General features: G+C 47.8%; 1 protein-coding gene and 1 long non-coding RNA gene across 3 annotated transcripts in view; one reads left to right on the forward strand and one right to left on the reverse strand.

Moving 5' to 3' along the window:
• Window positions 1-6,807: 6,807 nt before the first annotated feature.
• The window catches only part of LOC118085791 (uncharacterized), a 33,963-nt gene continuing 16,082 nt past the window's right edge, over window positions 6,808-24,688 (reverse strand). Inside the window, exons 2-3 of the long non-coding RNA XR_015949809.1 lie at window positions 9,686-9,800; window positions 6,808-6,978 (exon numbers count right to left, since the gene is read on the reverse strand). This is a non-coding gene — a long non-coding RNA (uncharacterized LOC118085791). The remainder of the gene's footprint in view (window positions 6,979-9,685; window positions 9,801-24,688) is intronic.
• LIPT2 (lipoyl(octanoyl) transferase 2) lies at window positions 19,425-23,768 on the forward strand. Of its 2 annotated transcripts, none has more exons than XM_088668886.1 (2): window positions 19,425-20,083; window positions 23,143-23,768. In XM_088668886.1, exons 1-2 carry the CDS (start codon window positions 19,440-19,442, stop codon window positions 23,213-23,215), a joined length of 717 nt encoding a protein of 238 aa, XP_088525012.1. In that variant the 5' UTR covers window positions 19,425-19,439; the 3' UTR covers window positions 23,216-23,768. The 2 variants fall into 2 exon arrangements, with proteins under 2 accessions (XP_088525012.1, XP_034971211.2); XM_035115320.3 differs by having other exon boundaries at window positions 19,428-20,079.

The raw sequence follows: 24,688 nt of genomic DNA on the forward strand, positions 1-24,688 counted from the left end.
TTCAGATGTGGAACGCCATCCCTTCCCTGCCTCTCTGACATCTGATTATGCAACTTAAAGACACCTGAAGGCAGCCCTGTATTGGGAAGCTTTTAATTTATTATGCTTGGCTGTGCTTTTATATTATGTTGGAAGCCGCCCAGAGTGGCTGGGCAACCCTGTCAGATGGATGGCGTATAAGTAGTTATTGTTGTTGTTGTTATTATTATTATTATTATTATACAGTCATACCTTAGTTGTTGAACACCTTGGTACTCGAACGTTTTGCCTCCTGAACGATCGAAACCCAGAAATGAGCGTTCCGGTATTCAAACTTTTTTTTTTTTGGAAGCTGAACGTCCGATGCGGCTTCCACTATTGTTTCCTGAGCACCTGCGCAGTCAGGAGCCAATCGGAAGCCGCCTCTTGGTTTCCGAATGTTTCGGAAGTCGAACAGACTTCCGGAACGCATTCTGTTCAAAAACCAAGGTACGACTATTGGCCTTTTCCCAGGACCGGGGCTCAGATGTTGTTGGACTCCAATTTGCATCAGTCCCAACCATTGATAAGGGATGGTAGGAATTGTCCAGGAGTGAGACCTGTTGGTCACAATAGGGAGCTCAGTGAAGCTGTAAACGCAGGGTGCAGCTGCTATGATAAAGGCAAACCCCATGCTAGGGATCATTAGGAAAGATGAATCAAAAGTAAAGATGCCAATATCATGATGCCGTTGTGTAAATCGGTGGTGTGACCACATCTGGAGTACTGTGTACAGTTTCAGTTGCCTCACCTACAAAAGGATGTGTAACGGCAGCGGCCAGAATAATCTATACACAAAAGTGGAAGGACAAAAGAAGACTAGCAGAATAAGTGACTAGAATATGTGGAGCTAGCAGTATTGACTGAAAATATAAGAAATCAGGATGAGTCTGACATAAAGAGAGGAGTGGGAATAAAATGGAGAATACTTAAATAATTACAGTAGCCAAATAAATTTCCAAGTAGGACAAGATATATGAGCAGCAGTTAAAAACAACCAGAAGAAGGGTGGTAATTAAGGAAATGCAGCTCAACAAGGATTAAATATCAACCCTAGGGTTGCCAGACTCAGTAGAGGACAGGACCTCTGTGCCTTTAATTGCTTGGAAATTAAACAAAGGGTCTGCTGGTTTCTCTTTAAGGTTTCCAGACTCAAAAGAGAGCAGGGCAATTAAAGGCACAGAAGTCCTGTCCTCTATTCAGTCTGGCAACCCTAATCAACCCATGGAGGGATGTGTGGGGAAGTAAAACAATGTAGGATAAATGATTATAAAGTGGATGTATCAAACTATGGAAGATGCATAATTCTTTTAAATTTATTTTTAAAGGGTGTACAGTCAAAAAAAGTTCGGGGAAACAGCCCTGTGTGCAGGGCAGAACATTCATCCATTCTGATTTCTCTGTGTGGGTGTTTGCACATCTTCCTGTTAATCTTTCGTTCGACCCATACTTTTCAAACCTAAACTTCAATGTCCAAGATATATGTACCTGAAATGTACTCGGAGTCGAGAGTGAATTTCATGCTCTTTATTCAGCTCATAGTCATCAAGGAGAAGAGGAGAAGAAGAATGGCTCTTTTCCCAAAACCATCTGCTTATATACATTATTTACACAATGGGCCTTGCGTGATTGGCTACTTCAGGGCTACACCTGTGGGCCAATTATATTGTGGATTGACTTCTGCCTGCAGCCTGATTGGCTGCTCCTACAGGCCAATCAGGTAGCAGATTCACTTCTGCCCGCCGCCTGATTGGCTGCTCCGGCAGGCCAATCAGGTTGCGGATTCACTTCCACCTGGAGTTGGATTGGGTAGCTCCCGCTGTTTCTGAATCCTATTGTTCTAGGATTCAGCTCAGTACATAACACCCCTCCCCTCTAAGTTCCAGTCCTGCCCGGGAAGTTGCATTCGTAGTCCCCAAGGTCTGCTGGCCGCCTCCGTGTGCGTTGTGGCCTGGGGTGTTCCTTGGTCAGGGGTTCTGGTTCTGGTTCGTGTTCCGAGGCTGCTGGCTGTGCCGGGGCTGTCTGGTCTGGCGCCACTGAACCACTAGGTTGTGGCTCTGGTTCCGGTGTCCTTCCAGCCTCGGGGCGCCCCTCTGTGCCTACTGCTTCTGCTTCTGCTTCCCCTGCCCACCCCTCTCGCTCTACAGGCCTCACTGCCCTGCTGTCCCCTTGGGACCCCTCTGTCCCGCTCTCCTCCCGGGTTCCTCCTGGGAATCGTCGCCGTAGCTGGTCGCAGTGGCGGCGCCAACATTGCCCCCCTTCCGTTAGTACCTCGTACGACACGGGACCGGTCACCTTGGTGACTGTGGCGGGTACCCATGCTGGGCCTGCCCCAAAATTCTTTGCGTACACTGCGTCCTGGGCCACAAATGTCCGGGGGTTCCTGCCTTTCCCCACCACTACCTCATCCTGAGCTCTGTCGGGGTGAAGTCGGTCCAGTCTAGTTGCAAGGCGCCGGCCCATTAGTAGTTCAGCTGGGCTCCGGCCCGTCGTTGTGCTTGGGGTGCTGTGCTGTGCTAGAAGAAATGCGGCAAGGCGGTATTCCCAGTCCCCTTGTGTCATGCGGCGGAGGCTGTCCTTGGTGGTCCGCACCATGCGCTCCGCTTGGCCATTGGTGGCAGGGTGGAATGGTGCTGAGCGGATGTGGCGGATGGCGTTCTGCGCTGTGAAGGTCTGGAACTCCTCTGACGTGAATGCGGTTCCATTGTCCGAGACGAGGGTGTCAGGGAGCCCGTGGGTTGCAAAAAGCTTACGTAGTACCCGGATGGCTGCCGCCGTAGAAGTGGACGGTACCAGTGCGACCTCCAGCCATTTGGTGTAGGAATCCACCACTATGAAGAATGTTTTTCCCTGGAAGGGTCCAGCGAAGTCCACGTGCAAGCGTGACCATGGATGTCGGGCAGACTCCCAGGGCTGGACTGGGGCCCTTGGGGGATCCGGGCGGGATTCTTGGCAGGTCTGGCAGTGTTGGACCCAGGCCTCTATCTCTCTGTCAATCCCCGGCCACCACACATAACTCCTGGCAAGGGCCTTCATCCTCACTACCCCTGGGTGTGTCTCGTGTAGGGCTGTGAGGACCCTTTTGCGGAGGGGCTGGGGAACAACAACCCTGCTTCCCCATAACAAGCACCCCTTGTGGGCCGACAGTTCATGTTTGCGGTTTGTGTAGCCAGCGAATTCTGGCCCGGGGCTGCTGCTGGGCCATCCTCGCCACACCCAGTCCAGGACCCGGGAGATGACCCTATCTTTTGTGGAATGGTGCGCAACTTCTTGTGCCTGAATGGGTCGGTCGGGAAGCAGCTCCAGGGTCATAACCTCTTGCGCAGGCGCTGGGTCGGGGCCTGTTTCTGGTAGTGGTAGCCTGCTGAGGGCGTCTGCGTGGCCCATCGCCTTCCCAGGGCGGTGGATTAGTGCATACTGGTAGCCGGCAAGGAAAATTGACCACCTGAGGACACGTGGAGACAACACTTGGGGGGTCTGCTTCTCGGGGGCAAACAGGCCAAGCAACGGCTTGTGGTCAGTCACTATGGTAAAGGGCCGCCCGTACAAGAAATCATGGAATTTTTTTACGCCCTTCACGATTGCCAGACCCTCCTTGTCAATCTGTGAGTAGTTTCGTTCGGCTGCAGCAAGCGTCTGGGAGAAGTATGCCACCGGCACCTCTCTTCCATCTGGGAGTTGGTGTCCCAGGACAGCGCCGATGCCATAGGGAGAGGCGTCGCATGCCAGCACCACTGGCAGCCTCTCGTCGAAGTGTGCCAAGACCGAGTTCGAGACGAGCAAGTCCTTGACTGCCTGGAATGCGGCCCTTTGTCGCTGGCCCCACACCCAAGGGGCCCTTTTATCTAGGAGTCTGTGTAGGGGCTCCGCTACCGCTGCCTTATGCGGAAGAAAGGCATGGTAAAAGTTCAATAGTCCCAAGAATGACTGAAGTTCGGGCTTGCTCTTGGGCGCTGGGGCCTCACAAATGGCCCGTACCTTGTCACCGGTTGGATGGACCCCTTCTGCGTCCACCTTAAATCCCAGAAAGTCCACCTGCGGCACTCCCAGTAAACACTTTTCCCGCTTCACCTTGAGGCCCGCCGTCTGGAAACGGTGCAGGACGGAGCGGAGGCGGTCCTCAAATTCCTCTGGTGTGGGCCCGGCGATCAGTACATCATCGAAGAAGGGGGTGACGCCAGGAATCCCTTTAAGGAGAGAGTCCATTAGATTCTGGAATATGCCTGGTGCCACGCTAACGCCAAATTGCAGCCGCTTTACTCTGAATGCCCCTCTGTGCGTCACAATCGTCTGAGCCTCTGCTGTGGCTTCGTCCACAGGCAACTGTTGATACGCTTGGGCCAAGTCCAGTTTGCCAAAGATTTTTGACCCAGCCAGGGTGGCGAGGACATGGCTGACCACTGGCACTGGGTATGCATGGGCCGTGAGAGCCTTGTTTATGGTGCATTTGTAGTCTGCACAGATGCGGACCGAACCGTTAGGCTTGACGGGTGTGACAATTGGAGTTTCCCAGGGGGCGTTGGGCACCGGCTCCAGCACTCCTTGCTCCACGAGTCGGTCCAATTCCTCGTCTATGCGGGGTTTCAGGGCGAACGGGACCCGGCGGGCCTTGTGCCTGATGGGTCGTACAGCGGGGTCTAGCTGTAGGGCAATGGGGGGTCCTGTATATCGTCCCAATGCCCCATCGAAAACCCCTGGAAACTCTTTGCATATGGCGTCCACGTCCACTTGTAAGCTAGTGCGGTTCACCCCGGTAACGGCTAGCCCCAGAGGTCCAAACCATGCCAGTCCCAGTAAGCTAACGTAGGGGCCCTTAACTACCAGCAAGTCCAATTGTTGCTTTCGCCCTCGATATTGCACCCTGAAGGTCCCCACCCCCATTGTAGGGACCTTACGTTTCTGGAAGTCCCGGAGGGTGAATGGGGCCGGCCTTAGTTTGGGACCCCCATTAGGGCACAGTTCCCTTAATGTTCGGGCCGAGATTATGGATAGAGTTGAACCCGTGTCCAGCTCCATGCGGCATGGGGCTCCCTCTATCTGTACCTCTATATAAATTTTCTCTGTGCTGGGATGGGGCAACTGGAATACCTGGTAGTCCGTGATCTCCGTCGAGTTGCCTTGGTGCATGGTGCCATGTGACCTGGGGCTCCTGGGTCGGTCATCTGATGCTTGTCGACGGGTGAGTCGAGCCCGACACACCCGGGCGATGTGTCCCAATTTTCTGCACTGCCTGCACTCTGCGTTGCGGAAACGACAGGTCCTCCTCTCGTGGTTCTCCCCGCAGCTTGCACAGTTCCCTCCTTCTCGTCGAGGCTGCTGTGGTGTGTGTGCTGCTTGAGTGCGCCGCTGTACTCGGTGTACTTCCTCCCTGTCAGATTCGGATTCGTCGGTGAGGTCTTCGTGGTAGACCCTCGGTTGGGATGGCGGGGCCGGTCGTGCCTCTTGCGTTGACCTCTCGGCGGCTTCGGTTGCCAGGGCTTCCTCCAGAGCAATCTGGAACGTGAGGTCTTTTTTGGCGTAGAGGCGTCGTTGCAACATCTCGTCCCTCAGGCCACCGACGAGGCGGTCACGAAGCATGTTCTCCAACTCTGAGAAGTTGCATAGCCGGGCGGCTTGGCGGAGGGAGGTCACAAACCCAGTTATGGTTTCCCCCGGGGCTTGCCGCTTTGCGTAGAAGGCATTTCGGCAAGCTACCACCGAGGGCTGTGGTGAGAAGTGCTCCTTCAGCCGTTCCATTATTGTTTTGTACGAGACGGTAGCGACATCTCTAGGTGCAAGGAGAGCCCGGGCGATTTCAAACGTCTCCTCTCCACAGACGCTGAAGAATGTCGCCCTCTTCATGGCATCGTTGGTGACTTCTTTCGCTTGCAGGAGGAAGTTGAAACGGGCAGCGTACCCTTCCCAGTCTCCTGATGCTGGTTTGAATGGCGAGAAGCTGCTGTCGGTTGCCATTCTGGGTTCCTTGGGTCCTGGAGCTGAAGCCTGGATGCACGGTGCGATGCAGCGGTGCAGCAGGTGGCGGTGCTGCGGTGCAGTGCGTGGTGGCGGTCAGCTCAGCAGGATCCCATCCTCGTCGCCAGTGAAATGTACTCGGAGTCGAGAGTGAATTTCATGCTCTTTATTCAGCTCATAGTCATCAAGGAGAAGAGGAGAAGAAGAATGGCTCTTTTCCCAAAACCATCTGCTTATATACATTATTTACACAATGGGCCTTGCGTGATTGGCTACTTCAGGGCTACACCTGTGGGCCAATTATATTGTGGATTGACTTCTGCCTGCAGCCTGATTGGCTGCTCCTACAGGCCAATCAGGTAGCAGATTCACTTCTGCCCGCCGCCTGATTGGCTGCTCCGGCAGGCCAATCAGGTTGCGGATTCACTTCCACCTGGAGTTGGATTGGGTAGCTCCCGCTGTTTCTGAATCCTATTGTTCTAGGATTCAGCTCAGTACATAACAGTACCGTATATAGTCATCATGACTTAATAATAATAATAATTTAATAATAATTTATTATTTATACCCCACCCATCTGGCTGGGTTTCCCCAAACATATTTGTTGTGCTAGAGCGTGCTTTAATCCACTTTAAATGTGCAAATCTGGAGTGCCGCCATGCACCCGAGTGTGTCCTGCAAAACACTGATAAACTGGAGGCACTGAGCTCAGAAGTGCGACAGAAGGGACCCCCCCCCCGTCACCTATATTGTCTTTTCCTGCCCGCTCCTAGGTCTGGGTAATGAAGCTGCCATAACTAATGATAAAGAAATGATTCATTATAAGTCAGAGCAAAAGCCGAGGAGAAATAGTTTTATTGTTTGCAAGCTGTTTGCTGCAATGAAGGGGCTGCTGTTTTGTGCTCTTTGTCGCCTGCTCTCCTGCAACCGTCCTCGAGAAATTCTCTTCACAGCCCAGTCACTCGGATCAAGCCAAATTGCTATGCCAACATGCCTGATATGCAGCAGCTGTAAACGGAAAGAATAAGTGGTTAAGAGAATGCACTGCTAGTGCACCAAATTATTAGAATCATAGAGTTGGAAGAGACCACAAGGGCCATTCAGTCCAACCCCCTGCCAAGCAGGAAACACCATCAAAGCATTCCTGACAGATGGCTGTCAAGCCTCTGCTTAAAGACCTGCAAAGAAGGAGACTCCACCACACTCCTTGGCAGCAAGTTCCACTGCCGAACAGCTCTTACTGTCAGGAAGTTTAGGTGGAATCTTCTTTCTTGTAGTTTGAATCCATTGCTCTGTGTCCGCTTCTCTGGAGCAGCAGAAAACAACCTTTCTCCCTCCTCTATATGACATCCTTTTATATATTTGAACATGGCTATCATATCACCCCTTAACCTTCTCTTCTCCAGGCTAAACATACCCAGCTCCCTAAGACGTTCCTCATAAGGCATTGTTTCCAGGCCTTTGACCATTTTGGTTGCCCTCCTCTGGACACGTTCCAGCTTGTCAGTATCCTTCTTGAACTGTGGTGCCCAGAACTGGACACAGTACTCCAGGTGAGGTCTGACCAGAGCAGAATACAGTGGTACTATTACTTCCCTTGATCTAGATGCTATGCTCCTATTGATGCAGCCCAGAATTGCATTGGCTTTTTTAGCTGCTGCATCACACTGCTGACTCATGTCAAGTTTGTGGTCTACCGAGACTCCTAGATCCTTTTCACATGTACTGCTCTCAAGCCAGGTTTCTCCCACCCTGTATTTGTGCCTTTATTATTAGCAAACCTAAACTTCAATGTCCAAGATATATGTACCGTATATAGTCATCATGACTAATAATAATAATAATTTAATAATAATTTATTATTTATACCCCGCCCATCTGGCTGGGTTTCCCCAGCCACTCTGGGCGGCTCCCAACCGAATATTAAAAACGCAATACACAATACTAAGAAGACTGAGCATGCACTATGTCTTTAAAACTCAATCAAATGAGATTCTTTCCCTCAAAGAATTCTGGGCAACGTAGTTTAGCACTCACAGTTCCCATCAACCCTGAACAAACTGCAGTGCCCAGAATTCTTTGAGGGGAAGAATATGCTTTAAAGGGATGGTGTATGCACACAGCTAGTAGTGACGAAAGATGGCCTTCTGCGGCATGAATTTTTTAAAAAATCACACTGAGACATCGCAGGGGTTTAGGGTGGTCACTAGGGTGATGACTTTTTCATTTTTTTTCCTCAAAAAATGGATGAACTTTTGCCTATTAATGTCTAAAATGAGGTATATTCCATTGAAATATTTAAAAAGGTCAGGCACAAACCGTTTTTAATTTTTTTTCTACAGTATGCCGTTTTACCATTTCATAAAATTGTATTAACAATTCTATATATATTTCGTATCAAATTTGGTCACAACACCACATTCCACAATGGGGAGTGTTCTTAGCAACATAGGGTATACAAATGTCACACCTGCGCAAGGTAAAAGCCCCTTTTTGGGACCGGACCTCAAAACTCAGCCAGCAGACCCTGCCGGGCATGCTGGGAAAAGAACCTACAGGAGAGGTAGCAAAACATCGCCCTCTAGCGGCGTCTATACTGTTACTGCAGCTAAAAAAAGCTTCCTTGTGTGTTTGATGACCCTATATAATGTTGTATATATGTGACTCTAAAGCTTGGGTTCAATTTTATATCTGCTTACAGTGACTTCAAAAATGGTCAAAAAACTGATAAATAAAATTTTTAAAATCATTTTGTGCGTGAGGTTTTTTTTTTATCAAATCTCTTTGAAAGTAAGATTTTATCTAATCTTTAATGAAAGACCATCAATCTATGATACAGGAAAATGAGGCTGTCATCACCCTAGTGTTCACATGTGCGTTTGCCAAAAAGGAGGACAAAAGGTTTACAGATTTGCATACATTTTGCACGTGCTAATTCATAGATGCCTATTTAGAAATAATTGCTAGGTTTTAAACTGCATATGATGCATCTCGCCATACCGGGGAAGATGGCCCAGGTCACTTGCAAACTATTGATTGGCCTGTACTATTTTTATTTTATTTATTTATTGAATTTATATACCGTCCTATACTCAGAGGTCTCGGGGCGGTTCACAGAATTTTAGATTTGCGTTACCACCAAGTCACATGCAATTTAAGAAGTTCTACCCAATTTTGTAGATCTTTGGATGTTGGCAGAAACGGAAAATTGGTTTTCAGTGTGTCATGAGATAGTTCTCTCAGGCATGTAGCTCTCTTTTAAACTGGGCTTGCATCAAGCAACGGGAGGACTGCACTCCCATCAAGTGGGACACTTGCACACCCTACCCAAAGCCAGTGTCGTGTTGTAGCGCTGAGAGTCCTGGACCTGGGAGACCAGGGTTCAAATCTTCACTCCGCCGTGGGGCTCGGAGCCAGTCATTCACTCTCAGCCTAGCCTACCTCTCAGGCTTGTGGGGATTAAAAGAGGGTGGGGGAGAATTATGTACACCACCTTGAGATCCTTAGATAAAAGTTGGGCTATAAATGCAAGAAATGAATAGTAATAATTAAAGAACATTTCAGCCATCGTGTTACAGAAGTTTGGTTCTGTTGCCTAGTTTCCCTTTAAGTTTGGTTCCCCTGATTTCCCACCAGGCTGCTGTGCTGAGGATTATATATCATCTCAACAACAGAAAGATGAGAACAGGGAAGGGGGCATAAGAAGGAAACTTACACCAAGCCTTCAGCACAGTCTTCGGGCCCCAGAGACTTTTCCTGGGGGAAACAATCCTTGCGGCAGTAGCCTCGGTAGTTTCCGCAACCCCATTCTCCAGTGCCAACATCCAGACCTGTGAACAGCAACAGCAGAACGGAAAAACCAAGCACATGAATGCCCTCTCAAAAGATAGGTTCTGTTGCAGTTCGCCCAGAGAGGGAGATTCTTCGGGGCTAAATCGTCATGGCATGCTTTTTGTCTGCTGCAAGCAACAGGAAATTTCATTCTTCCCTTGATACCTTCTCCCTGTGGGCAAGCATGATGCACAGGTGTTGGGCAAGGGCTGTGGCTCAGCGGCAGAGCATTTGTATGTAGAAGGTTGCGAGTTCAATTCCAGCCATCTCCAAGGAGGGAAGGGAGAAACTGCAAGTCATTGCAGGCAGGCAAAGGTAAAGGACCCTTGGATGGTTAAGCCCAGTCAAAAGTGACTATGAGGTTACGCCGCTCATCTCGCTTTCAGGCCGAGAGAGCCGGCGTTTGTCCACAGACAGCTTTCCGGGTCATGTGGCCAGCAGGACTAAGCCGCTTCTGGCGCAAGGGGGCACCGTGACGGAAGCCAGAGCACATGGAAACACTGTTTACCTTCCTGCCACAGCAGTACCTATTTATGCTTTCGAACTGCTAGGTTGGCCGGAGCTGGGACACAGGAATGGGAGCTCACCCCGTCACGGGGATTCGAACCGCCGACCTTCCGATCGGCAAGCCCAAGAGGCTCAGTGGTTTAGACCACAGCACCACCCACGTCCCTCTTCCTTGTGGACAATATCGGGATGGGTGAACCAGTGACTGCACTCAACAGACTTCTTCACACACATTACACTGTACACAGGGACAAACACTGTCTACACTGTCTACGACCCTCTTGCATTGAGGCAGTTAAAATATTTCGAGGTAGTACAATCTTTGCATCTAGACAGCCGTGAAGCTCACTGGGTGACCTGAGCCACTTACCCCCGCAGCCTCACTTATCTCACATTGTGGGGATGAAATAGGACTGACAGAATCAGAGAACTGTCAAGTGGGAAACTATCCCTAAGGGTCCTCTAGTCCAACCCCCTGCAATGTAGGAATCACAGCTAAATTGTGCGTGCCACTCCCAAGTTCCTTGGAGCAAAGGGTAGGATTGATTGATTGATTTTTAAGGTCAAGGGATACTGATAGTTATCCCTTTAAAAATTAAGGGATGAAAGATATTGCCCCATACTCACAGACAGCAGCAGTTATAGCCAGGAACAGCACCAACAAAAAGAAATGAAGGTTCGCAAAGGCAGCCATTTCCTTGGAGAGACTTCAAGATGAAACACACTTGACTTGACTCCACAAACTCCTGCTTAGAAATCCAGGGGACAATCCCACCATTCAATGGGATCCCTTTGAATTGATATTCCCACGGGACAAGGGAGTCCCTAAGAGAGCAAATCTGTAGTGTGTAGAGGGGGGTGGGAAAGAGCTGTATGGATGAGGAGTCAGTGACGGGTGGCGTATCTTATGACAGTTAATTAAATTAAAAGCTGGCCCATTGGCCCGGTCACAAGAAACCTATTGGAGACTGCTGAAGAGAGCCCCTGTTTGGGGTCAGGAGATGGAGAGGTTCCGCCTGACTCGGCGGGTAAGGATTTCAATTAGTGTTCACAACATACAATAGAGTCCCTATGGATCAGCCCAAGGGCCGCCAACTTTTTGGAAGAGCGGACACATTTTGAATTTTGAGAGTGCTAGTAATAGTACCACTGTATTCTGCTCTGGTCAGACCTCACTCACCTGGAGTACTGTGTCCAGTTCTGGGCACCACAGTTCAAGAAGGATACTGACAAGCTGGAACGTGTCCAGAAGAGGGCAACCAAAATGGTCAAAGGCCTGGATACGATGCCTTATGAGGAATGGCTTAGGGAGCTGGGTATGTTTAGCCTGGAGAAGAGAAGGTTAAGGGGTGATATGATAGCCATGTTCAAATATATAAAAGGATGTCATATAGAGGAGGGAGAAAGGTTGTTTTCTGCTGCTCCAGAGAAGCGGACACGGAGCAATGGATTCAAACTACAAGAAAGAAAATTCCACCTAAACATTAGGAAGAACTTCCTGACAGTAAGAGCTGTTCAACAGTGGAATTTTCTACCAAGGAGTGTGGTGGAGTCTCCTTCTTTGGAGGTCTTTAATCAGAGGCTTGACAGGCATATGTCAAGAATGTTTTGATGGTGTTTCCTGCTTGGCGGGGGGTTGGACTGGGTGGCCCTTGTGGTTTCTTCCAACTCTACGATTCTATGATTCTAGTGCTGGGAGTAGCACTCACAAAAGAGCTTCCGCAGAGGAGGCATGGCACAATGCAAAATGACTGGCTGTGGGGAATGGATTACCCAAAGTGAGAAAGACAGCTACGTCCTGATTATGGAGATCACACACACACACACACACACACACACACACACACACACACACACATGATGTTGCTAATAACAACAGGGAACATTCCTCAGTACCAGGGAAAAATTACAATGTGCCCACACCACACTCCTTTCACAGATACAGCCTAGAAGATGCTGCACACTTTGCCCCAATTTTTTATTTCTTGCAGTGCTACAGGCATACTTTTTCTAAAGCAAAAACTCAGAATCTGGGGCACCTGCCCAGGAGCACCACCGGAAGCCTTTATGGTTTAATAGGCAATCTCTATACCCAGGCAATTCTGGGAACTCTAGCTCTGCGAGGGGAATAGGAAGTCTCCTAACCATTTTTGGCACGCTTGAGGGTGGTGGTGGTGGTGGTGGGGAGCCATGACAGTTTCAAGTGGTTGGATGGCCATCTGTCCTGAATGCTTTAGCTGAGATTCCTGCATTGCAGGGGGTTGGGCTGGATGACCCGTGGGGTCCCCTCCAACTCTGTGATTCTGTGGTCTCATACTGTATCACTTCAGATGCACGGGGTGAATGTGGTCCAAGTCCACCAAGGTGCTCTCTTAACTTGCAGATGGAGCTGGCCCTACCAGGAGGCCAAGTGATGCAGCTGCCTCAGGCAATTCTGAAGGGTTGCGAGGAGACAGAGCTCTTGAATGTGTGCCATCAAGTCTTTCTTGGGCCCCTTAAGCTCCCCTGCTCCACTCAGAGGCAATGGAGGATGCTGAAGTGAAATTCAGGTTACATCCGCACGATGCTTTTAAGGCACATGGCTTCCCCCAAAGAATTCTAGGAAGTGTCACCTGCCCCTTAAAAGGTAAAGGGACCCCTGACCATTAGGTCCAGTTGTGACCAACTCTGGGGTTGCGATGCTCATCTCGCGTTATTGGCCGAGGGAGCTGACATACAGCTTCCGGGTCATGTGGCCAGCATGACAAAGCTGCTTCTGGCGAACCAGAGCAGCGCACGGAAACGCTGTTTACCTTCCCGCCGCAGTGGTACCTATTTATCTACTTGCACTTTGATGTGCTTTCGAACTGCTAGGTTGGCAGGAGCTGGGACCAAGCAACGGGAGCTCACCCCGTCGCAGGGATTCGAACCGCTGACCTTCTGATCAGCAAGCCCTAGGCTCAGTGGTTTAACCCACAGCACCACCAGAGCCACCTCTCGCCCCTTACAGAATTACAATTCCCAGCAGCCTCAATGAATTCCAGTTCCCAGGATTCTGGGGGAAGCCATGTGCGTTAAATCTCAGTTGCCAGTCTAGTCAGCTTTTGCACATGGAATGGAGAGAGGCAACATCTTGTTCTTTGCCTCAGGCAGCAAAGTGTGTTGGGGCGGCCCTGCTTGTGGAGGTTATGTCCGACAAGGCACATCATCATCATCTTCATCATCATCATTTTATTATTTATATGCCACCCATCGGACTGGGTTGCCCCAGTCACTCTGGGTGGCTTCCAGCAAAATATAAACAACAACAACAACAACATTAAAAACTCTGTACAGGGCTGCCTTCAGATGTCATCTAAAAGTCAGATAGATGTTTATTTCCTTGAAATCTGACGGGTGGGTGTTCCACAGGGCAGGCGGCACTGCCGAGAAGGCCCTCTGCCTGGTTCCCCGTAATCTCACTTCTTGCAATGAGGGAACCACCAGAAGGCCCTCAGCGCTGGATCTCAGTGTCTGGGCTAGACTATGGGGGTGGATATATTCCTTCAGGGGCAGAGGAACCAGCGACCAAATAGCAAACATGCGCTGGATTATGGAGAAAGCTAGAGAGTTCCAGAAAAACGTCTACTTCTGCTTCATTGACTATGCAAAAGCCTTTGACTGTGTCGACCACAGCAAACTATGGCAAGTTCTTAAAGAAATGGGAGTGCCTGATCACCTCATCTGTCTCCTGAGAAATCTCTATGTGGGACAAGAAGCTACAGTTAGAACTGGATATGGAACAACTGATTGGTTCAAAATTGGGAAAGGAGTATGACAAGGTTGTATATTGTCTCCCTGCTTATTTAACTTATATGCAGAATTCATCATGCGAAAGGCTGGACTAGATGAATCCCAAGCCGGAATTAAGATTGCCGGAAGAAATATCAACAACCTCAGATATGCAGATGACACAACCTTGATGACAGAAAGCGAGGAGGAATTAAAGAACCTTTTAATGAGGGTGAAAGAGGAGAGCGCAAAATATGGTCTGAAGCTCAACATCAAAAAAACCAAGATCATGGCCACTAGGAGAAGATGACGACAGAGGACGAGATGGTTGGACAGTGTTCTCGAAGCTACGAACATGAGTTTGACCAAACTGCGGGAGGCAGTGGAAGACAGGAGTGCCTGGCGTGCTATGGTCCATGGGGTCACGAAGAGTCGGACACGACTAAACAACTAAACAACAACAACAACATATTCCTTCAGGTATATACAGGGCAAAGGACATTTGGCGCTTTAAAGGTCAGCACCAGCACTTTGAATTGTGCTCAGAAATGGTACTTAACTTCCTAGCAATCGTTCACATCTTCTAAAAACACTCTATCAGCAAACTAGCTTGAGAAATACCAGCAAAATTGCACCTTGCCATTCAAGATAGCCATCTGCTTAGTGGAGATAGGTGGGAAGGAGGGGTGACACACCATTTTGCTAATGCCTTGTGCATCATGCTGTTCTGCTTTGGGTATGGAGGGGTCATTCATTCCTCTGGGCTGCGGAAGCCCTTGGATTCCTTACTAGAATAATAATAATAATTTTGCTCCTCTCCACCATGCCCCCTGGTCCATCTGCGTATTTGCTGACCCCAAATTACACTCCTGAGACAGTGATGGGAAGAGAGGAAACGCGAGGAAGTTCGTGTTTGCGTCCAACTTCTCATCTTCATGCACTGTAAGAACCATGAAGGAAGTTGATCCAGAATTCCTCCTGGTGGTTTGGCAAGGCGTGGAGGCCACAGTTGCACAATTCCATGTTGGCGCATAGCCCCAGCTGCTCCTTGGCCCATATTGTTTTCTACAGAAGGTGCCAAGTACATTTTTCTCATGGATAATCCTTGTTGGTGTGGCCCCATCTGCATGAGACATTTAAAGCAGTGCCGTGCTGCTTTAAACAATCATGGCTTCTCCCAAAGAATGCTGGGAACTGAGTGTTGTTTGGAGTTTTTCCGTACAGCTCCCTGATAGTTTGCATAGAATGCAAAGGCATGTTCCCAAAGTCTCCTCCAGAGCTCAGGAGAATCATAGAATCAGAGTTGGAAGAGGCCACAAGGGTCATCCAGTCCAACCCCCTGCCAAGCAGGAAACACCATCAAAGCATTCTTGACATATGCCTGTCACGCCTCTGCTTAAAGACCTCCAAAGAAGGAGACTCCACCACACTCCTTGGTAGCAAATTCCACTGCCGAACAGCTCTTACTGTCAGGAAGTTCTTCCTAATGTTTAGGTGGAATCTTCTTTCTTGAAGTTTGAATCCCTTGCTCCGTGTCCGCTTCTCTGGAGCAGGAGAGCATGCCGGTGTTCCACAACTCTGATCCTATACGTTCAGTAAGCTGGATTTCAAGCATCTAGACAAGCAAGGAATCGAGAACCCTGAGGCTGGCAATTGTACACTTTGGTGGTCAAATAGTGAAACCTTATTGGAAATAAAAGGTAGGGGGAAAGCAGGCTGCGGAATGTATAGCAAGTCATCTTTGGAACTTGCCTCTCCTTGATGCCTTTGAAAAAATATTTATCTAAATATCATCACAGCCCTATCTGCGCCTTTATATTTGTAGGAACAGCAAACTGCCCCTTTTGCGGCAGGACTTGGAACCAAGACCTCTCTCTGCATACCAAGCAGGATGTTGGCAGTGAACTGACCACAACATTCCCCTCTTCCTATTTTGAACAGGAACCCTGACCTGTTTGAATCACGCAACCTTCCTGCCACTGCGTCCTGTCCTTGCTTCCCCACAGCCAGCCAGAGAGGAAAAACATTGGCCTTTTGATATTTGGAAATGAAATGTGGCGCTTCCTCCAGAAAGAAGGAAAATAACTGGGCGATAAACACGCACAAACGAAACGAGGCGGGTTGGCTCGTATTTGTGTGTGTTCACAAACCTTATCTGAGTTGGTGTAGCACAGGAGAAAACAAACTCTTTGCATGTGGAACTCTCTCTGCCTATTGAGGTGTGTGTGGCCTCATCTCCTCCTGGCTTCAGGAAGTTAGTCAACAAGGCGCACCTTTTTTGCACGGCATTTGGGGGAGAGAGCGGATACTGCCGCTATTAGTCATTGTTGTGCATTTTCAATGCAACAGGTTGTGTTTTTTCCCGTTATGGATGTAACGTATTCTTGATCTACTTGTTTTTACTGTCAGCACTAGCCAAAACAGCAGTGAGGCTATAAATCGTGTAAATAATGTTACATGCGACCCCTATTTCCAAGCGGCGAAAGACTCCAAGGGTTCCAGGCACTTACCCAGGTTTGGTTTCCTTGGAATGAAGGTCAGCGGAGACTGTAGTGTCTAGGGTATATGGTTTGATTTGCACATACATTTAACAGTTCGAAGCATGCCAGTGCAAGTAGATAAATAGGTACCACTGCAGCGGGAAGGTAAACGGCGTTTCCATGCGCTCTGGTTTCCGTCACGGTGTTCCGTTGCACCAGAAGCAGTTTAGTCCTGCTGGCCACACATGACCCAGAAAGCTGCCTGTGGACAAACGCCGGCTCCCTCAGCCTGAAGGCAAGATGAGAACTGTAACCTCATAGTCACCTTTGACTGGACTTAACCGTCCAGGGGTCCTTTACCTTTTTTACATTTAACCTGAGCATGATGACAGGGCTCACGGCATTAACGCCAAAACAGATCTTGCTTCTCCATTAGCACAGATCAAGCATGACTAGCTCCCAACCTGCTTCCAGCTCAGATCACACACCCTGCTATTGTTCTCCTATCTAGCAGCCTGGTGAAAGTGGTGAATGAAAAGCCCACGCATTAGACTGGAGGGCCTCATCCCTTAGTTTTAGTTCTTGCAACTGAGATTCTTTTGGGGTGCTGGTGGCCAGCTAAGGTTGTTGCCTGATCAGTCTAGCAACCTCCTCAATTAGATTCCAACCCTTACTGGGCACAGGACCCCAGGTACTGGAAGGGATTAAGGGCGTCCTTGAGACTGACCTCCCCCCGGGCAAAAAACAACAACAACCTACAACATTAAATGAAAAATAATAACTAGAACCCAGAAAGCCCAATCCACATTTTGCCCTTGCTGGGCTGTGTTAGGGCTCATTCTTGGTTGTGTAAGCATTGTTGTTCAATTTACTGCCAGGCCCAGACCTGCCATAGTCAGAAAAATCCCAGGCACTACGAAAAACAAGCAGGGTGAAAGATTTATACGATCTGAGGAAGAGCCAGAGTGGAAACTATTGGCCACATACTCCTGCGATGCAGCTACTACGAGGAGGTGCGAGGCGAGCTCATCCACACGATACTGGTTGAACTTCCTGGACACTCAGACAATTTCTATATAGAGTGGCTTCTTTCAGATGCTAACTCTAATGTGACAGCAAAGGTAGCAAAGTTCTGTGCTAGAGCCCTAAAAATCCGAGCCGAACCTAGTAAGTAGTGCTCACGAATTTCAGGACAGAGCCAAAGATGATCCATTGCTACCATTTGTTGTACCCTCCCAAGTGGTGATATCTTCTTTTATCTAATAATTTTTATAATGGTTGAAATGGTTTATATTCATTGCTTATATTTTAGATTGTATTTTGGATTGTTTTATGCAGGCACCCCCAAACTGCGGCCCTCCAGATGTTTTGGCCTACAACTCCCATGACCCCTAGCTAACAAGACCAGTGGCCAGGGATGATGGGAATTGTAGTCCAAAACATCTGGAGGGCCGAAGTTTGGGGATGCCTGGTTTTATGTATATATGTGTATGCTGGTCGAGAACCGTAACAATAAACTAAACTAAACCAAGCAGGGCTGAAGGTAGTCACCAGCTTCCTTCTTTCTTCCCCTGCCCCATTTTGTTTTTTCCAGTGGGGACAGATGTGCTGCAAAACTCTAGGGGCATTATAGGGGAAAGAAGGTTGCAGAGAACTTCAGTTTACAGCACATCCTGCTTGAGTAAAAATGTAAAAAAAAAAAGGAGGCGGGGAAAACAGGAAAAAATAGGGATGCCTGCCCTGGACCACCACTTGCTAAGCTTACTGGAAGTGGGGATCCTTGCCCAGACTCAGTCCTGGTGCCAGCCTTCATATTTATATAAATTTATATAAATATGAAATGTTGCCATTTTTTTAAAAAAGGTGTGGTAATAATAATTATAATAATAATAATTTATACCCTGCCCATCTGGCTGGGTCTCCCCAGCCAGTCTGGGCGGCTTCCAGTAGAATATTAAAATACAATAGTCTATTAAACATTAAAAGCTTCCCTAAACTGGGCTGCCTTCAGCTGTCTTCTAAAAGTCAGGTCGTTGTTTATTTCCTTGACATCTGGTGGGAGGGCGTTCCACAGGGCGGGTGCCACCACCGAGAAGGCCCTCTGCCTGGTTCCCTGTAACCTCACTTCTCGCAGGCAGGGAACCGCCAGAAGGCCCTCGGAACTGGACCTCAGTGTCCGGGCTGAACGATGGGGGTGGAGACGCTCCTTCAGGTCTACTGCGCCGAGGCTTGTTTTCTGCTGTTTCAATGGATTCAAGTTACAAAGAAGAAGATTCAGACTAAAAGTTAGGAAGAACTTTCTGCTAGTAAGAGCCATTCAACAGTGGAACAGACCACGTACCAAAGAAGGTGGTGAACGCTCCTTCATGGCGTGTTTTTACGCAGAGGTTGGATGGCTATCTGCCAGGGATTATTTAGCTGTGATTCCTGCATTGCAAGGGGCTAGGCTAGACTGAACGATGCTTGGGGTCCCTTCCAATCCTATGGCTTCTATGATGCAAGCAATCCTCTGAGCAGCAGAGGGCAGGTGTAAGAATACTATATTATTATTAATAATAATTTATTATTATCATCAGTAGCAGCCGTTGCTATTATCATTAATTTATAGGCCGCCTAATAATATTAACAACAATAATTTTATTAATATACAGTATTCATAACACTTATTATACTATACTATATTATTAATAATAATTTATTATTATCACCAGTAGCAGCCGTTGTTATTATTAATTTACACACCGCCTAGTAATATTAATAATAATTTTTATTCATATATTCATAACAACAACAACACTATTATTATACTTTGGTATATTATTATTATTAATTTATTATTACCATCAATAGCAGCCGCAGCCAAAATAACCCCACCCCATCCCCCATCCCCGCCGGCGTCGTATGCACTCTGCACGCGCTCAGGAGCCCTCTCGCGGCCTGCGCCAGAACTTCTCCTTCCTTCCTTCCTCCTCCGAAGCGGGGGGATCCGCCTCTGCCCTTCTTCTTCTCCTCCTCCCCGCTGGCGTGCCCGTGCCTCCGGACCCCGGCTGCCGGATGCGGCCTCCGTGCGCGGCGGCTCCCCCGGTGCGGGTGCTGCGCCTAGGCCGCGCGGCCTACCTGGACTCCCTGGCGGCGCAGGGCCGCTGCGTGAGGCGCCACCGCGAGGCCTCCTCCTCCGAGGCGCCGCACCGGCTGCTGCTGTGGGAGCCGTCGGGCCCCGTCTTCACGGTGGGGCTGCGCGGCCTGGACGCCCGGCGGGCCTCGGCGGAGTCGGAGTCGGAGGAGCGCCGCCTGAGGGCGCTGGGCGCCGGCTTCGAGCGCGTCCCCCGCGGCGGCCTGGCCACCTTCCACGGGCCCGGCCAGCTGGTGGCCTACCCGGTGCTGGACCTGCGGCGCTTCGGGCTGCCCGTGCGGGGCTACGTGGCCGCCCTGGAGAGCGTGGCCGTGGCCGCCTGCCGGAGACTCGGCCTCCCTCAAGCCGCCGCCCTGCCGCCGCCCTACACCGGGGTCTGGCTCCGAGGGAGGAAGGTCTGCGCCATCGGTGGGTGAGAGAGAAATCTCTATCCTCCTTAGCCATATCATATCCATATTTATCTCTATACAGTACCTGTCTTATTATACTGTATAAAAATCATATCTACCTAGGGCTATATCCATATCCATATCCATATCCATCTCTCTCTCTCTCTCTCTCTCTCTCTCTCTCTCTCTCTCTCTCTCTCTCTCTCTCTCTCTGTGTGTGTGTGTGTGTGTGTGTATACCCATATCCACATCTGTATCCATATCTATCTCTATACCTAGTTACAGGTAGGTAGCCGTGTTGGTCTGAGTCGAAACAAAATAAAAACATTTCTTCAGTAGCACCTTAAAGACCAGCTAAGTTTTTATTTTGGTATGAGCTTTCGTGTGCATGCACACCAAAATAAAAACTTAGTTGGTCTTTAAGGTGCTACTGAAGAAATGTTTTTAAATTTTATCTCTATACCTCTCTCTCTCTCTCTCTCTCTCTCTCTCTCTCTCTCTCTCTAATATCATATCTATCTAGAGCTATATCTAGATATCCGTAGCTCTCTCTCTATATCTATATCTATATCTATATCTATATCAATGGCTATCTATATCTACCTAGGGCTATACCCATATCCATATCTATACAGTGGTACCTCGGTTTAAGTACACAATTGGTTCCGGAAATCCGTACTTAACCTGAAGCGTACTTAAGCTGAAGCGAACTTTCCCATTGAAAGTAATGGAAAGTGGATTACTGTAATCCGTTCCCGACAGTCCGTGGAGTACTTAAACTGAAAGTACTCAAACCGAGACATACTTAAACCGAGGTATGACTGTAACCCACAGGTTGTGCTGTGGGTTAAACCACTGAGCCTAGGGCTTGCTGATCAGAAGGTCAGCGGTTCGAATCCCTGTGACGGGGTGAGCTCCCGTTGCTTGATCCCAGCTCCTGCCAACCTAGCAGTTCAAAAGCACGTCAAAATGCAAGTAGATAAATAGGTACCGCTCCGGCAGGAAGGTAAACGGTGTTTTCGTGTGCTGCTCTAATTCACCAGAAGCGGCTTAGTCATGCTGGCCACAGGACCCGGAAGCTGTACGCGGGCTCCCTCAGCCAATAATGCGAGATGAGCACGCAACCCCAGAGTCGGTCACGACTGGACCTAATGGTCAGGGGTCCCTTTACCTTATGACTGTAACCATATCTATTTCTATACAGTACCTGTCTATATGTATATAAAAATCATATCTACCTAAGGCAATATCTATATATCCATCTCTCTCTCTCTCTCTCTCTCTCTGTGTGTGTGTGTGTGTGTGTGTATACATCAATGGCTATCTATATCTATATGTATCTAGGGCTATACCCATATGCACATCTATATCCATATCTATCTCTATACCTATCTATATAGTCACAACAAAGGGTGGTTGCCGAAAAACTCTTTCCCAATCTTCATCTAAAATCTGTTCTTGGGTATCTAACTTCCAATATTCTTTCAAGATTTCCCCTCATTTAGTAGGACCTTTTACCACAATTTTTAACTTCTTCCTCTTTCAACAAGGAGGAGATTTGGGTTTTTTTGGTAACCAATTACAGTACAGTAATCTTATTCTATGTATCTAACTTCCAATATTCTTTCAAGATTTCCCCTCATTTAGTAGGACCTTATACAATTTTGAAATTATTTTAACCCTGTCTATCATGTATCCTTTCACTAATTCTTCAAAGGGAGTCATAATTCTTTTACCACAATTTTTAACTTCTTCCTCTTTCAACAAGGAGGAGATTTGGGGTTTTTTGGTAACCAATTACAGTACAGTAATCTTATTCTATGGTCCAGGGGGTCACGAAGAGTCGGACACGACTAAACAACAACAACAATCTTATTCCAAATCTCGCCTTCCTCTTCCCTCATACCTTCTGTTTCCCAACTTTTATCCATATCCTGAATTGATATCTCCTTTCATTTATCCCCTACTTCTTTTGGGATGAGCTCCCGTAACAGGGCAAATTTATCATAATACCACATTTTTGTTAGGGGAGAGATAGCCTTCAGCCAATTAAACTATTTGTAAGTTAATTCATTTCACTGGTGAGTCAATTAAATATTGCAGCCCTAATCTTAAATTTTGCTACCTTTTAAATGCCGGGTTAATAATTTGCTGGAAGTTGATTTATTTCGGGGTTCACTCTGAGGTTACTCCATGCAGTAGTTTTCTTCAGTACAGTGGTACCTTAGTTCTCAAATGCCTTGGTACTCAAACAACTTGGAAAAACCCAAACACTGCAAACCCAGAAGTTAAGTGTTCCAATTTGTGAACTTTTTTCAGAAGCTGAAAATGCTCTGTTTTGAGTGTTACGCTTCCGATTTGAGTGCCGCACTTCTATTTTGAGTGTTACGCTGAGGTCTGTCTGTTTTTGCTATTTATTTTGCGTTTTTGTTTTTGCGGCTCTTTTCGTTTTGTTTTTGTGACTGTGTGGAATAATAATAATAATAATAATAATAATAATAATAATTATTATTATTATTATTATTATTATTATTATTATACCCCGCCCATCTGGCCGGGTTTCCCCAGCCACTCTGGGTGGCTTCCAACAGAAGTATTAAAATACAATAATTTATTAAACATTAAAAGCTTCCCTAAACAGGGCTGCCTTCAGATGTCCTCTAAAAGTCTGGTAGTTGTTTTTCTCTTTGACATCTGGTGGAAGGGCGTTCCACAGGGCGGGTGCCACTACCGAGAAGGCCCTCTGCCTGGTTCCCTGGAACCTGGAACCCAGTTCAGCTACTGATTGATTGTGTGACTGCAGTACACTGTTTATTGCTTTCATTTTTATGGATCAATGGTCTCGTTAGTAAAATTCATGTTAAATTGCTGTTTTAGGGGTTGGTTTAAAAAGTCTGGAACAGATTAATCCATTTTGCATTACTTTCTATGGGAAAGCGCGCTTTGGTTTTGGAACAGACTTCTGCAACAGATTAAGTTTGAGAACCAAGGTACCACTGCATTGCGGCACAGCGCTTGATAAATCGACGGCAGCTCTCCCTTCCCAGTAGGTTTAATGCATCTCTCTTTTCTCGCTCTGCAGGCATCCACTGTGGGAGGCATATCACCTCGCACGGTTTGGCTCTGAACTGCTCCACCGACTTGACGTGGTTTGACCACATTGTTCCTTGTGGGCTGGAGGGGAAGGAGGTGACCTCCCTAAGCAGAGAACTCCAGAGACATGTCTCGGTTGAAGAAGCCACCGAGCCTTTTCTGGCTGCCTTTCAAGAGGTGTTCAAGTGCACTTTGATGGAAGGATCTACAGCAGAGAATTAGGAGTGTCAGAGAATGAATTGTCTTAATATCCGCCGGCTCCTTAGAAACACACAGATCTTCTGAATCATGAAAACCACTGTAGGCCTTTGTGTATGAGGTTTGTCTTCTGCTGCCAATGTGTTGCCTTCAGATGTTACTGTGCTACAAATCCCATTATCCCATTAGCCGTGTGGGCTGGGGATGATAGGAATTGGAGTTCAACAACATCTGGAGATAAATCTCCATGTTCTGCTGTATAGACTTGAAATGCTGGAGATTCCTTTCCCAGCCAGTCCTGGGAATTTTGCCTTTTTGTGAAAGGAGAGTCCCAAGGAATTTCCAATGGAATGTTCAGCGTCTCAAATAAACTACGGTTCCCAGGAAGCCGTGATGGTATTAAAGGTGTTCAAAGTTTGTGGTGTAATGGGGTTTCTGTTCAGTTGTTTCCATTAAATAGCGGAGCAGGAGAGCTGAAAATAATGCCAATATATTTCGCATCTGGCAACACAACGCTCCTCTCTGGTTTCAGATTTTCAGATAGTACCTGGGTAGATGGGTCTAAAAAGCCCTGGAGACAATTTTTCACAGCCCTCTAGCAGCTATGGTGGCTCATTGACCAGAAGCAATGTTACACGTAGGTAGCCATGTTGGTCTGCCGTAGTTGAAACAATTTTATATATATATATAAAAAAAGTGTGCATGCACACGAAAGCTCATACCAATGACAAACTTACGTTGCTCTCTAAGGTGCTACTGGAAGGATATTCTTTTTTTACAGAAGTAATGTGTTAGCGTTATCTCCAGAAGTGTATACAGTCATACCTCGGTTTAAGTACGCTTCGGTTTGAGTACTTTCAGTTTAAGTACTCCGCGGACCCGTCTGGAACGGATTAATCCACTTTCCATTACTTTCAATGGGAAAGTTCGCTTCAGGTTAAGTACGGACTTCCAGAACCAATTACACTCATACTTCGGGTTAAGTACGCTTCAGGTTGAGTACTCTGCGGACCCGTCTGGAACGGATTAATCCACTTTCCATTACTTTCAGTGGGAAAGTTCGCTTCAGGTTAAGTAGGCTTCAGGTTAAGTACAGACTTCCGGAACCAATTGTGTACTTAAACCGAGGTACCACTGTACTCGATTCTGACCCAACTAAGTCTCCTGGAACAAAATATACATCAGGAGGTTTAGTTTGGTCAGAATCAAGTACACAAAGAAAGAATACAGACCTCATGGTTTTAGAGATGATCGTAGAAGTGGAACAGGGTTCACTGTGGTAACACGTTGAAGGTTTTTCCCCCAAATGTTTGGAGATCGCTTAACATGGATTAAGA

Source organism: Zootoca vivipara, chromosome 4, assembly GCF_965207765.1.
Source record: "Zootoca vivipara chromosome 4, rZooViv2.hap1.1, whole genome shotgun sequence".
NCBI classification, from domain to species: Eukaryota; Metazoa; Chordata; class Lepidosauria; order Squamata; family Lacertidae; genus Zootoca; species Zootoca vivipara.